Source organism: Camelus dromedarius, chromosome 34 (assembly GCF_036321535.1).
Source record: "Camelus dromedarius isolate mCamDro1 chromosome 34, mCamDro1.pat, whole genome shotgun sequence".
NCBI classification, from domain to species: Eukaryota; Metazoa; Chordata; class Mammalia; order Artiodactyla; family Camelidae; genus Camelus; species Camelus dromedarius.
In genome coordinates, this window is record NC_087469.1 from 5,735,538 (window position 1) to 5,750,334 (window position 14,797).

The window sequence follows — 14,797 nt, forward strand, 5'->3', positions numbered from 1 at the left end:
ATTTGATTTTTTTTAGAGAGATAGTGGTATTAGATTGTTTTAAAAAGGGTATCAGAGGAGTAGTAAGACGACAGGGGTTAGATGGAGAATGGCTGGCCACAGGCAGCTTAGAGAAGCCTCTACAGTAGACAAACATTTTTGGCCACCTAACTCAACGACACCTTGGGATTAGATTTATGTCAGAGAAAACAACACAGAGAAAACTGAATAACATCAGTGTGTGTCTGACATTAATACAAGATTTGGACTGTGCAAGTATCACACAATTTAATAGAACAACTCTGAGACAAATACTGTGCCCATTTTACAGATGAAGAGACCGAGGACTCAGGATCTCACATAGTTTGTCCACGGCTGCACAAATACTAAGAGGCAGAACAAGTGTTCAGACCTGCGTTTGTCTGACTGTCAAGCCTCTTCACAGTTACAGAGTTGTGGTTACAAGTCTCAAATTAACATTTAGAGCAGAGAATTTACCTTCACGAACCCCTTCAGTGAGGAAAGTGCCGTAGAACAGCTGCACCATGGGATTTTCAGGTTTGCTCCTGGGATCGCTACTTTAAAAAAAAGGAAATACTTCTGTATCATTTGGATCAGATAAGCAATACACTAAACCCAACCATCATTCAAAGGCAAGAATAATACATTTTTCATCAACCCCAAAGAGTCAGGTATGTGCTAAAAGAAGTAACAGATTAGTTCAGTTCAAGTATATGCCCAGCATGGTCCTAAATTCTGGAGACATAAAGACAACAGGCATGATCACTGAGCTGAAGGGGCTGAAAGTCTAATGGGGTCATACATGCAAATATATGTATGTGGACACATTCAATGCGTAACCCATACCCACTGACAGAAGTATATAAGGTACTGAAGTTGTATAAAAAGTAACAGTGAACTCTCTTGTGCAGTTTTGCAAACGAATGCAAAACAGCTTTCCCAGTGGCACAACAGAAATTCAGTCTATCCATATTATACTATCAAGTTCATATCAAGGATTGATTTGACCTTTTTTAATACGTTTTACAGCACAGGTCATGACTTTGTAACAAAGTTAACAGTTACAGTCCTTTTAGTAAAAAGCTGCAGGCTAGTATGGTTATCTACAGCCTTAGAGGGGAAAACCAAAGGCAATGGGGATGAACAATGACAAATATGAGTGGTTACCCCACGGGCTTTGGTAAAAATCAGCAATTCCCACCTGGGAAGAATCATTTCCCCCATACCACGGTCATCACTGGACCACATGAGTAGGAAGGATGTACAAAGAAACACTCAGCACTCACTTGACATTAACCGCTAGCTGGAATGCATCCTCTAGCCAGTCCAGGAGCTTGTGTGTGAATTCACTCACGTCTTGCTGGAAGAGAGGCCCAAATTGCAAAAGAATGAGACCCGACACTATACTTAGGGAAGTGAAAATGTGCCCTTATCCAGTGGTTAAGATTCTATTACTATGAAAGGATTTCTTTTTCAGGGCCAAATGTCCTGAAGATACAGGGAACTCTGGAACCCAGCTGCTGCAGATACCACGGAAGGCGTGTGAGGCGATCTCTGACTGGGTTGTGGTTAAGAAGGAACCTGGAACTCTAACCCTCCCAGCCACGTCTATTTGTAACAAACTAACAAACAAATAAAATCTTCCAGTTAGGCCTTTAAAAAGGTCCAAAGAACAGAGCAGTCTTCTAAGGGAACAACTGACATCTGAGAAAGGAAACTTTTATGAAATGTTTCGAGAATTTTATAGAACTGTTGGACCTTTACATAAATAGACTGAAAAAAAAGTAATTTTATGAGAAAGAAGCTGCTGTACCAGTGACAGCTTTGATTTTAATAGGAGGTAGGGAACGGAAAGTAGTAACGTCTAGAAGACAAAGATTGCTCAGAAAAGCTACCGAACTCGGGTTGAGACAGTTTTGAAAAAACAGTATTTCTATCTGGGCCATCCACAACAAAGGATGGACGTTCCTTATCTTGGTGACCCTTTGCCATGATTCACTGAGATATTTTCCAGTCTCTTCCACTTCAACAGCCCCTGGATAATTCTATTCTTTCTGCTATTATTTCTTCTTCCCTTTAGAACTGCCAGCCTCCCCAGCACAGCACGCCCGTACATATGTGCGAACCAGCCCAGACACGAGATCCTTTTACCACCTGCTCCCAGGCATCATGAAGGGCCAAAGCACTCAGGCACCCAGGGTCCCATTCACTCACGTTCATAGCTTATTCCACAGCCGAAATGAAGCACCAGCACCGTCACAGTAACAAGGCATCGTTCCAAACTCCAGAGTTTGAGGGAAAGCACGAGGGTAGCGGGCTTCCCGTACCTGCTGTTCCTCAGGCGACCGGAAGGCTCCCTTTAAGAGATCCAGGGCTGCGGAAGGGTCTACAAACTTGCGATTTGAACCCATCATCAGAGCAAACAGATACTGAAGCTCCTGCATGAACATGATATTTCTCTTTTCCTGTAGGAAAGACAGCAATATATACTCGTATACTCTCATATTTAGAAAATCTGAACACATAAAAGAGAGAAGTTGCTAACGATCACTCCCTAATTCATTTTTACACAGATCTAGGTCAGGGTCAAGTCTCAAACTAGGTTACAGGTACTCTGATAAGGTCTGTGTAGGGGATGGGCCTAAACTCAAGAATTCCTGTTTAGAAGCCAGAGAGAGCATTGTCAGAAAGCAAAAGTGTTTATTTTCTAAAGCTGCTGCCCTCCCTCCTGCTGGGAAAGGCATCAGGAAGGTGAGATCCTGGGAAGGGCTGGAGCTCCGGGAGGAGGCTACATCCTTTGGCTAAAACGGACTAAAGTCTCATCCAGGAAGGCCCCGGCCTCCAGCATCAGGCCAGCTCCCCCGCATTCCTCAGTGAAGGAGGCCACAAACAGAACAGGTGTTTCTGAATCTCCCAGCCACAGGCAGAAAAGCTGAGGCTATCAGGGTGACTCGCCACCTTCTTGAAACTGTTTTTCTAATTTTATTCCTGTTTAGCTTTACATTCTTGTCAACTCTTATTTCTTGTCTCAAAGAAAAAGAGCCATTTGGAAACGAAAACCAACACTGCACAAGCCAGAGAGCAACACGGCTACCAGCTTTAACCAAAATTTAAAGGTCCCTGGGATGTAGGGGACTAGACAGTGAAGACTCCTCGACGCCAGCTTACCGTGTGACTTGGACAATTTTCAAGTACGTTCTGTGGCAGACTGTAGCTGAGAACAAGTCTTCGGAATTCAGGCAATTGAAAGAGAGACTGAAATAAAGAAAGAAATGGCTCAACAGCCTTTCTTTCAAAATAACCGCTGCAAAAAAATTTTTTTTTACCTTAAAAGAACTACACACAGTTTCCAATCCAGGATCGATTTGACCCTCCACCATCTGCTTCCTCCCCTGTAGCCTCTGTGTCACGAATTACATTCTTCTCCTCAGCCATCAAAGTGTCAAACTTTAGAACAATCTCTGACTCCTTCCCTTTCTTAACCACGCACATGCAGTAAGTAAGAAGCCCCGTGCACTCTGCCTCAGGGCGCTACTTTATTTAGAACCACCTCCTCTCCATCAGTCCCTATCACCGGCTCTAATGGAACTCCCCTCACTGCTCACCTGGATCACAGCACACGGCCGGCCTCCCCGCCTCCAGAGCCTCCCCTGTACCAGTTCTCTCTCCACACAGGTCCTTCCAACCGCCTTGCTAATATGACCAAAACAGAGCTCCTGATTCACTGAAGGCTACCGTCCGGGAAGAGGTCTTCCTACCACCCCGAGTCCTGCCATCCTTACTAGGTGACTTCGGTCAACATCCAATCCAAGGGACACCCTGTCAGCTCCGCCTTCAGAATAAATCAAGATTCCAACCTCTTCTCTACATCCGTGGTACGGCCTGGTCTAGGCCACCAGCGCCTCTCAGTGACGACTGGTGACCTCCTTCACGGTCTCTCCACTTGTACCCCGACCCCTTCCATTCTGCTCTCCTCCCAGCAGCCAGAGGGAGCCTCCGAAAACTCGGGTCAGAGTTTATTACTCCTCGGCTCAGAACCCTCAGTGACTCCCCTCTCACTCAGAATAAAAGACAAGTCACCTCTCCAGTCTCACCTCCAACCACTCTGCCTCCGCTCCTAGCATTACAGCCCCTGGGGACTCCTTGATGTCCTGTGAACACGCCAGGCTCGCCCCCACCTTGCGGCCATGGCTCTGTGCTTTCCAGAACGTTCTCCCACAGCAGCTGCCTTGCTCCCTCCCCCACCTGCTGCGAACCCGGCACCTGCTCCAATCCCATCCCCATCCCGACACCTAACGTAACATCACGGTTGACGTCGGAACCTGCTCCCATCCCTCCTGCAGGGACTCCAGGACCCCTTGTCCTGCTCTCTTTCCTGTCACACTGACCACAGTTTAACAGATCATATAAATTGATTTGCCAAGTTAACTAGTTAGTTTTTCAACTACTTACTGATGCTTATTTCGACTATTTATTTCCTACAAATTGTTCCTTGTCTGTCTTGCGTCACAAGAATCTAAATTCCACAAGAGAAAGGCTCTGTCTTGGTTTTGCTCACTCCTATATCTCAAGGGCTTAGAACACACAGCAGGTGTCCGGCTCATATTTGCTGAGGGAACAAAGGCACATTCGTTCAGCCCAGGGACCCCCTGGCTTCCTGAGCATCCTACCCCTTGTGATCTAGCCCTCTACTCCACCTCCACACCCACATCCACACCCAGGATACATCTATACCTGAAAAGCTGCCAATTCTCAGATCACAAATTCAGAAAATCCGCCTCTTGGACCACAGCCTGTCTTCTGGCTTATTTGTTCAAGGACCCACAGGACACCTGTGCTTTGACTTTATCAGGAACCCAAGCGAACGGACCTCTCTCCTGTCTTCTCAGCCATTAGCTCCTCTGTCTTCACTTCTCCCTCTCGCCAGCTTTGATTCCACGGTCTCTAAGCATCCTTTATTATATTCTCAAACTGCCCTTTGGTCCTTTCATTGCACCAGCAAATCCTCCAACTTAAATGAGTTTAATTTTCCACTTAAGCGTTTCAGAGCGCTGCTAAGAGAAAGTCCCAGTAAAACAGGACAAGTTGATACCACTGTCCACGTAAGGCGACAACCTTCGGCAGACCTGCACATTTCAAAAAATCCCACTATTGCATTCTGGTGCCAGCTGGTTTCCCACTGTTTACAACAACTATTTAAACATTCATTCCCTTAAAAACCTGTCACTTTTCCACTCTGTCTCAGAGAGTGGCTGCTTCCTTCAGAGGCAAAAATGACTATTAGAAATTATTTCAGCTTTAATTTGCAGTCATCACTTCTTCCTTCTCCTCTCCCCTACTACGCTCTTGCCCTTTGCTGTTTAAGGCCAAGCCGCCCCCACAAGCTTGATGTCCCACCCCCCTACCTTTCTCAGAAGCCTTTCACAGTCACCGCCTCTATCTGCCAGCTCCGTCCCCATCGCTCACAGGAGGGAAGTGAGTCTGGGGAGGGGTCTCGGTCTCAGTCTCTCCCTCTTGAAAAGAAAGAACTGACACCTGTCCCTAATTCCACGTGACCTTCCTACACTCTATTTTCAACACAGAGGCCAGTGATCCTCTTAAAACAGAAGTAGGATCATATTACTTCTCTGCTCCAAACCTTCCAATATTTTCCCTTCTCACCTCATTCCTGAATCCTTATCATGACCCCAAGCTCCGCTGCCACCTCCACTACCTTTCTGCCCCCGTCGCTGCCTCCTCCGGAGTCTCTGCACCTGCGTTCCCTGTCTGCAGCGCTCTCTGTGTAACTATATGAACTGTCCTCTGTAATTACATGGCTCGTTCCCTCCTTAATTCAGGCCTCTGCTCAGGAGCTCACCTTAGCAGAAAGGCCACACCTAACATCCTCTGTAACAGCACCCTGTGCTCTCCAGCTGAGCCCTCCCCAGCCCCGTGTGCCCACATTCATGTGTCCTGACGGCTCTTCTCACCATCTGATACATATGCTGGTTCCTGTCTCCCCAACTCTCCCCAGAGTAAACTCCACGGGAGTAAGGGCCCTGTTTAACACTGCTGTTCCCCCAGCGCTAACACAGTGCCAGGCACAGAGTAAGCTGAGTGAATCCATGGATTTTATGCTGGCTGAGTGGCTGGGCCGGTGTCACACAAGGTGAAGGAGAGATTGCAGGGCGGGATCGAGTGCTGCCCTGCGGCCACGCTACGTGTAAGGGACAACACTCTCTCCAGGGGAACTCGTCCTCTTGTTTGCCTTTATCACCGTCTCCATGCTACTGATCCCCAGAATCATATCTGCGGCTCAGATCTTTTTACTGAATGACAGAGTCACACAGATAACTGCCTGCATCTCCATGAGGCATCTCAAACTCAGCATGTATAAAGCTGAACTGAAATCCCACTTTACACACAAACTGTTCCCCCTTCAGTGTCCAATGGCACTGACATCCCCGTGGCACCTCAAGCTAGAAACCTTGGAGTCTTTGTCCGCTCCCTCCTGCACATACCCCTACCCAGTCGCTTACCAACTCCTGCAGACCCGATCTCCTAAACACCTGTAGAATGCTCTCACTCGTCTCCTCCTCCCATGGCTTATGTCATTTCTCTAGTCCAGGCTGCCATCATTTCCTTCCTGCCTGGTCCTTTACGATCACCTGCCAACAACTGGCAGCTCCTTGGTAACTCCTGCTCTGCTGGAATACAGCACTCCCTAAATGCTGAACCAACACATCTCTTCAACCTATTCATAGCACGGAAGACTCTGTTTACTATTGTACAATTTAGACCCCGGAGCATCCAGGTCCCAAACATAAGAAAGCAGCCGAAAGACAATAATGCCACGGGGAAAACTCTAGTTTTATATACGTTTCCATTTTTTTTTTAAAACTATGTTTTTCACATTTCAGTTTAAAGAATTACAAAGTTGTTTCCAGAAGACACAGTTATCTCTTAAAAACATCCTACCTGAATAACAGCACTGAACCAACATGTGTTGCCAACATTCTTCAGCCCAACTGGCCAGCCGTCAACTCGCCTCCAGCCACTGGGATTCGGATTTTCCCCCCAGACTTCACAGCGTTTTCTCTTCGAGCGTTTAGTTTCGGCAGAGGGTGCCTCGTGCATCCTATAATGTGCCAACGTACCACACATCAAAAAAGAGAAAAGTTAAATGACAACGTACTACATGGAGGATGCTGGTAACCTTTTATAGGTAATTCAAATTGCCAGGTAAACTACTTACTGGGTAATCACCAGCTATAGAATAACTACAAGATTATAATATAAATGAAAAGTAAGGTTTAAATATAGAGTTATTAATCCTTCCATAACAGAGATTATTAGCAATAAGGTCCCTAAATGGAACAGAGTTGAGACTATTTACAGCTACCAAACTACTAAGAGTTTTAGATTTCAACTAGCGCCTTCTCTCAGACCTTGCCGTTGAAAGGGGCAAGACAGACATTCTGCTACAGATAAGAGCCTCCAGATTGCTTAGCACACAAACCAGGGCCCTGTGTTTCCCTGAAAGAAACCACTCGGCAGTGTGAGCGGATAAACATATCCGGGACCTGACAGGCCACCACTCGGACTGGATATTTGTGAATACCAGACAATTACCAAATTAGTGCCAATTCAAAAAATACACCCCCTAGTCACTTCTGAGACAGAGTGGTTGAGTGGTAACTTTCATTTTCAAATAGCTGACCACATAACCCTCAAAAGTTTACAAAGGCTCGAAGTTCATAAAGAGAACACATATTTATCAGATACTTGCACTAGGATGGGGTTTTGTTCCCCAGTAACTGTGAGGTACAAAACCTTGCAGGATTCTACTTAAAGACACAGGCTGCATTAAGACCCTTATCGTATTTAGCTTCTTCAAAAGTGAACCAAAGAGTAAGAAAGCTAATGTGAATTTAAATTTGCTCCTAAAATAAATCTCCTTCAGGTGCAATTAAAGAAGCCTGCCAGAACTGCTCCTCAGCAGCACGCACAGAGATACTGTCTTTGACCTACATACTAGTGTGCAGAGCAAAGATCATAAACTAAATCAATAACCTGTTAAGATCTCTTCCATCAGTCTGAATTTTGGGGGACTCCAGCAGACTCAAGGCAATGGCAGCCTGAAGATCATCTTTGCTGTCATGAGTAAGGTCTATTACCTCTGAAAGATACATAGAAATTCATTAGTCAAAGATAAATAGAAATTCATTAGTCTACATGCAGGAAACACTGCCCTTCTGTCTGTATTGCAGGGAAAAAGGTAAATGCATTCACAAAATTAGATACACTCCCTAGTTCTCACTATAGTGGCTCATCTGTGTAACAACCTCACTATTCTACACTAGAGTCAAATGAATATCTTACAGCTACACTGTAACCTTAAGATTAGCAAACAGTACAGTAATAAGCTGCTAAAATGAAACGAAGCAAATACCCTCTTCTGCAGTCTTACTCCAGAGTCAAAAATACATCCCATACCTGTAAGTTAAATAGTCTCTTTACTTATCATTACTTATCAGCTAAAAGTTGAACAGTCAAAGAATAGGTATTTTCTTTCTTTTTAATTTTATTTAAATTTCTTTGAGGGGAGGAGGTAATTAGGCTTATTTATTTAATTATTATTATTATTTTTTTAATGGAAGTACTGGGGATTGAATCCAGGACCTTGGGCATGCTAAGCATGCACTCTACCACTGAGCTATACCCTCCCCACAAAGAATGGATGTTTTCAATCTCACAGAAACTATTCTAGAGAATAAAGAATATACATACTCCTCAACTCATCTTTTGAGGTCAGCATTAACACCCTGAAATATCTTTAACCAATCAAGAACAGTACGAAAAAGGAAAAATAACAAACCCACACAAGATCACAGATGCAAAAAGCCTAAACAAAATATTAGCAAATACAATTCTGCTAACAGACCAAAACAGGTTATACATTAAGACCAAGTTGAGTTCATATGAGAATGAAATAACTGAGTTCATATTAGAAAACAGACCAGTAAAATCCACTATCTTAACAGTTAAAGGGAAAAAATGATTATCTCAATAGATATAGAAAAAGTATTTGATAAAACCGCCATTCAGGAATAAAACCTTCAAGCCAAGTAGGAAGAGAAATGAGTATTTTTAGGCCGATAAAGAATATCCATGAAAAGTCCACAGCAAACTTTGTCCTTAATGGTGAAACATTAAACGTACTTCCTTTAAAACTTAAGACTGAGACAAAGATGTCTAATGTGAGGACTTCTACTCACCATGGTTCTGAAAGTTCTGGGCAGGGCTAAAAATAAAAGAGATTTTAAAAAAATAATAAAGATTGCAAAATAAGAAACAAAGCTGTCATAACTCACAGATAACGATCACCTACAAGGAAAACCCAAAATAAACTACAGAAAATAGTTATAACTAATGAGGTGGTTAGATAATAGATCAATGTACAAAGGTTAAATGCTAACTATTATATATAAAATAGATAAACAAGGCCCCACTGTACAGCACAGAGAACTATATTCAATACCTTGTAAAAGCCTATAATGAAAAGGAATATATATAAGTATAAAAGAATCACTATGCTGTACAATAGAAATTCACACAACACTGTAAAATCAACTATACTTCAATTTTTAAAAATTAAATAATTACTTTTTTAAAGTTAAATTAATTTCTATACATGAGCAATGAAATATTTAATTTATAAAGAAAAAACCCACAAAGATCACAAAACTAATAATCATGATTGTGTGCTACTGGCCTAAGAACAAACATAGATCGATGGAATAGAACTGACAGTCCAGAAATAAACCCTCACATTTATGGTCAATTGGTTTTCAACACAGGTACCATGACAGTTTAATAGGGAAAGAATATCTTTTCAACAAATAGTGCTGGGACAACTGGATATCCACATGTAAAAGAATGGCTTTTAACCCCTACCTAACATCATTTACAAAAATGAACTCAAAGTGGATCAAGCCCTCCAGGTAAGAGCGAAAGCTACAAAACTCTTAGAAGAAAATAGGTTTAAATCTTCATGACCTTGGATTAGGCAATGGCATCTTAGAGATGACACTCAAAGCACAAGCAGCCAAAGAAAAAAACAGACAAATGTGACATCATCAAATAAATCTTTGAGCTTCAAAGGAAACCATCAGGATAGTGAAAAGACAACCCACAGAATGAGAGAAAATTTTTGCAAATCACGTATCTGGTAAGGGATTTATGTTCAGGATAAATAAAGAACTCCTACAACAGAAATAAAAAGACCAACAGCCCGACATTCAAAATGGGCAAAGAATTTCAACAGATACTTCTCTGAAGAACATAAACAAATGGCCAGCAAACACATCAACAACACCAGCGACTAAGGAAACACAAACCAAAACCCTGATGAGATTAACATTCCACACCCACCTGCACAGCTAAATAACAAGTGTTGGTGAAGATGTAGAGAAGTTGGAACTTTGTGTATTGCTGGTGGGAATGTAAGACGGTGCAGATGTGGAAGTTAGAAGAATGAAGTTTGGCAGTTCTTCAAAAAAGTTAAACAGAAAAAGCTTCATGACATTGGACTTGGCAACAAGTTCCGGGACATGACACCAAGAGCTTAGGTAACAAAACAAAAAGTCAACAAATGGGACTAAATCAAACTTAAAAACTTTACAGCATGAAAGGACACAATCAAAGAGTGAAAAGGCAACCTACAGAATGGGAGAAAATATTTGCCAATCATATATCTGATAAAGGGTAGATATCCAATATATAAAGAACTATAACTCAACAATAACAAAAAATCAACTAACCCGATTTTACACGTGCTCAGCGTCACTAATCAGCAGAGAAAAATGCAAATCAAAACCACAATGAGAATACTGCTAGGCTACAAAAAAGAATGAAATAATGCCATCTGCAGCAACATGGATAGAACTAGAGATCATCATACTAAGTGAAGTCAGACAGAGAAAGACAAATGCCATATATTATCACTTACATATGGAATCTTAAAAAAAGATACAAATGAAGTTATTTACAAAACAGAAAAAGACTAAGACAAAGAAAATAAACTTACTGTTACCAAAGGGGAAAGGGGGTGGGGGAGGGATAAATTCGGAGTTTGAGATTAGCAGATACAAACTACTATATATGAAACAGATAAATAAGGTCTTAAGTATAGCACAGGGAACTATATTCAATATTCTGTAATAAACCATAATGGAAAAAAAATATTTAGAAGTATGTATATATACATGTAACTGAATCACTTTGCTGTACACCAGAAACCAATACAAGATTGTAAATCAAATATACTTCAATAAAATTTTTTTAAAAAAACCACAGATATCACCTCATATCCATTAAAATGCTATCACAAACACACACACACACACACAAACACACGCACAGAAAATAACAAGTATTGGTGAGGATGTGAAGAAATTGGAATTTTTGTGCACTGTTGGTGGAATTATAAAATGGTGCAAATGCTATGGAAGAAACAGTATGGAGGTTCCTGGAAAAAGTTAAAAATAGAACTACCATATGATCTAGCAATCTCACTTCCGGGGATATATCCAAAATAGAAAAGCAGGATCTCGAAGAGATATTTGCACATCCATGTTCACAGCAGCACTAGGCACAACAGCCAAGAGGTGGAAGCAACCCGAGTATCTACTGATGAATAAATGGATAAACAAAATTTGGTATATGCATACAACGGAGTATTATTCAGCCTTAAACAGGAAGGAAATTCTGACATGCTACAATCTGAATGATCTTTGAAGGCATTATGCTAAGTGAAACAAGCCAGTTAGAAAAGGACAAGTACTGTATGATTCCACATATATAAGGTACTTAGAGTAGTCAAACTCATAGAAAACAGAAAGTAAAACAGTGGTTGCCAGGAGCTGGTGCAGGGGGAATGGGGAGCTACTGTTTAGTGTGTACAGAGCTTCAGTTTTGTAAGATGAAAAGAGTTCTGGAGATGGACGGTAGTGATGGATGCACAGTGACATGAATGTACTTACGACCACTGAACCGTACACTTAAAAATGGTTACGACAGTAACTTTTACGTGTATTTTACCATAATAAAAAAAACTGGAAAAAAGAAAAAAGGAAATCCTGTCACATTACAGCATGAACAAACACTGAGGATATTATGCTAAGTGAAGTAAGTCAGTCTCAAAAAGGTAAATAATACATGATTCAACTTATATGAAGTATCTAAAGCAGTGGAATTCACAGAAACAGAAAGTAGAAGGCGGTTTCGAGGGGCAGGTGGGAGGGGGAAAGGGTTATTTAATGGGTATAAAGTTTCAGATTTACAAGGTGAAAAAGTTCTGCAGATCTTTTGCACAATCACGTGAATATACTTAATGATACTGAACCCTGTACATGTTAAAATGTAAATTTTATGTTATATGTTTTTTACCACAATTTAAAAAAAGATTTACAACTAGTAAATTATGAAGTAATGAGAGATAAAACATTACCACTCTGAAATTTCCAATAAAATAAAGAATCTAAGCAATAATCAGCAATGGTGGCGGGAAACACTGGGGGGGGGGGCTTTGATGATAAATGAATCCAGCTGACACTATCTGAGCGCAACAATTCTAACACAAATGGAGGGTGACCAGACATTGTCTGCTTCTTGATATGACAAAATGGAAGAAATACACACAACAGATGCCAGATAAGTATGTAAGTTATTAGGAAAGACAGGAGACGGAAAAATCCATTAAAGGATACCACAAGAATGCAATCAGCAAATCCCAGAATGTGTGAAACATGACGGAACAAAGGACTTTATTTCTTCGAACATTCAATTGTAAGAAAAAAAAGTGATCTTAAAAGACATTTCAAACATATTTTAATGTTTTAATTTTATGTGGATCATTAGACTCACAAATCAACTGCAAACATATTGTTAATGAGACAATCAGGGAAACTTCTACACAGGTAGTTAATGAGGTTAGGGAATTATTAATTTTTAAGTGTGATAATATTGTCGCAGTTATTAAAGAGTACTCTTTTAGAACTTTTTAAACACAGAATTGTTATACAACCTAGCAATTCCACTCCCAATTTTGTCCATCTCCAGCCTCCATCCCTCCCCTGAACTGCACACTTGGACCCCCACTGCCTTTTTGACACTCCAACTGGGTGTCCAACAGGCATTTCAAACTTAACACTGCCAAAAGTGACCTCTTCATCTTCCACCCCAAATCTACTCCACCTGCATTTATTCCCACGTCAGGGAGGAGCAACTCCATCCTTTCAGTTGCTTGAGAAAAAAACGTGGAGTCCTCTTTAACCCCTCTCTTTCCTCCACAACTCTTACCTCCTTTGTAAGCAAATCCTACACAGCAAGCACTTCTCATTCTCCACCACTACATCCTGGCTACACCACCTTCATCTGCAGTAGCTTCCTGACTGGTCCTGGGCTCCTGGATCTGACCTGTGCTCACTACTCCCTCCCACACCTTCTGTTCCCAACACAGTGATCAGAAGGATCCTTAGAAAACGGAAGCCAGTTTACCTCGTTCCTCTGACCCAAACTCTCCAATGGCTACTCCTCTAACTCAGGGTAAAAGCCACGCCACGCCATTATGAAGGCTCTGCACGGTACATCCCCTGTCCCCGCTACGGCCTCATCTCTTTACTGCCCTCCTCACTTGCTAGACGCCAGCTCTGGGCTCCTTGCTGAGACTCCTGAAGCCAAGCAAGGTATATATACTCCCATCTTTGGGCCTCCCGTGACTCACTCCCTCACCCCTTTGCATCTTCTCAAAAGGTCCCTCCTATTTGAAATCCAGTACCCAGCACACCTTTTTTTTTCATTTCTTTCATTCTATCCTTTATTCATCTCCATGGTACTCATCACATTCTAATATGCTATATAATTCACTTATTTACTTTTTTTGCTCTCCCCTACCAAAAAAAAAAAGCTACAGACGGCAGGAATTCTTGTTTCCTTTCCTCATCTCCAGTGCCTAGAAGAGTGCCTGGCACACAACAGGGGCTCATTAAATAAGTGTGGAATGAATGGAACCATTTAAGTGCTGAGAACCGTGCCTGGCACATAGTAATGGCTCAATAATTAGCCATTATTACCATTACGTCCAAAGGGTTGACACGATTGACAGGACATTCACATAAACTCATCTCTGATTTTCTGCTAGTTGAGAGCAGGACCAAGACAGGATATACTCACTTGCTAATACTTCTTTGTTGACAGCACTCCCCTCGACTTCAGATGGTTCTGTAGCAACAGTGTCTTGACTGGGCTCTTTAACTCTTTCATCAGTGAGAAGGCTGACTGCCTGGGTGATGTCACCATTACTGGCCTAAGGGGAGGAAAAAAAAAATAGAAATTTCAAAAGTGAAGCATCACAGCATGCAAAATTAGTAGTCAAGTTAGTTTTTTGGTTGTAACTCCTCACAGCCTGGTGACATACTGAGTAAATCTAGGCATAATTCTGGGCTATAAAGTAGAAAACAGAGTACGGTGGAGGATAGTGAATCTACTTTGGTTAAAGCATTGATATCAAATTCCTAGTTACAGGGAGGGAGCTGCTACGCTCTGATTTCCCACAACATGCAAACAAGAATGAACTCCTGCTGGAGAGCCGTGCTCACTGCTCTGAACACTCCTCCTGATTTCACAGAACAGCCAAGGCAGGATGTATCAAAAGGGAGCTGGCAATTAACACAGATTCCAAATGAAGTCAGCTCCTACCATAAAGGTGCCAAACAGGCACCATATTCTGCAGAGGTGATCATGCTTCTATTTCTTT

General features: G+C 41.9%; 1 protein-coding gene across 9 annotated transcripts in view; it reads right to left on the minus strand.

Annotated features, from left to right (window-relative positions):
- The window catches only part of USP28 (ubiquitin specific peptidase 28), a 56,620-nt gene that overhangs the window by 28,473 nt on the left and 13,350 nt on the right, over positions 1-14,797 (minus strand). For 6 of the 9 annotated variants that reach the window (XM_064482063.1, XM_031443688.2, XM_064482064.1 and 3 more), the window contains 7 exons: positions 14,215-14,347; positions 8,053-8,158; positions 6,958-7,117; positions 3,169-3,255; positions 2,328-2,465; positions 1,287-1,360; positions 478-557 (listed from right to left, as the gene is read on the minus strand). In XM_064482063.1, coding sequence (XP_064338133.1) covers positions 478-557; positions 1,287-1,360; positions 2,328-2,465; positions 3,169-3,255; positions 6,958-7,117; positions 8,053-8,158; positions 14,215-14,347 — 778 coding nt within the window. The remainder of the gene's footprint in view (positions 1-477; positions 558-1,286; positions 1,361-2,327; positions 2,466-3,168; positions 3,256-6,957; positions 7,118-8,052; positions 8,159-14,214; positions 14,348-14,797) is intronic. The other 3 variants (XM_064482060.1, XM_031443685.2, XM_064482066.1) reach the window with 1 other exon arrangement.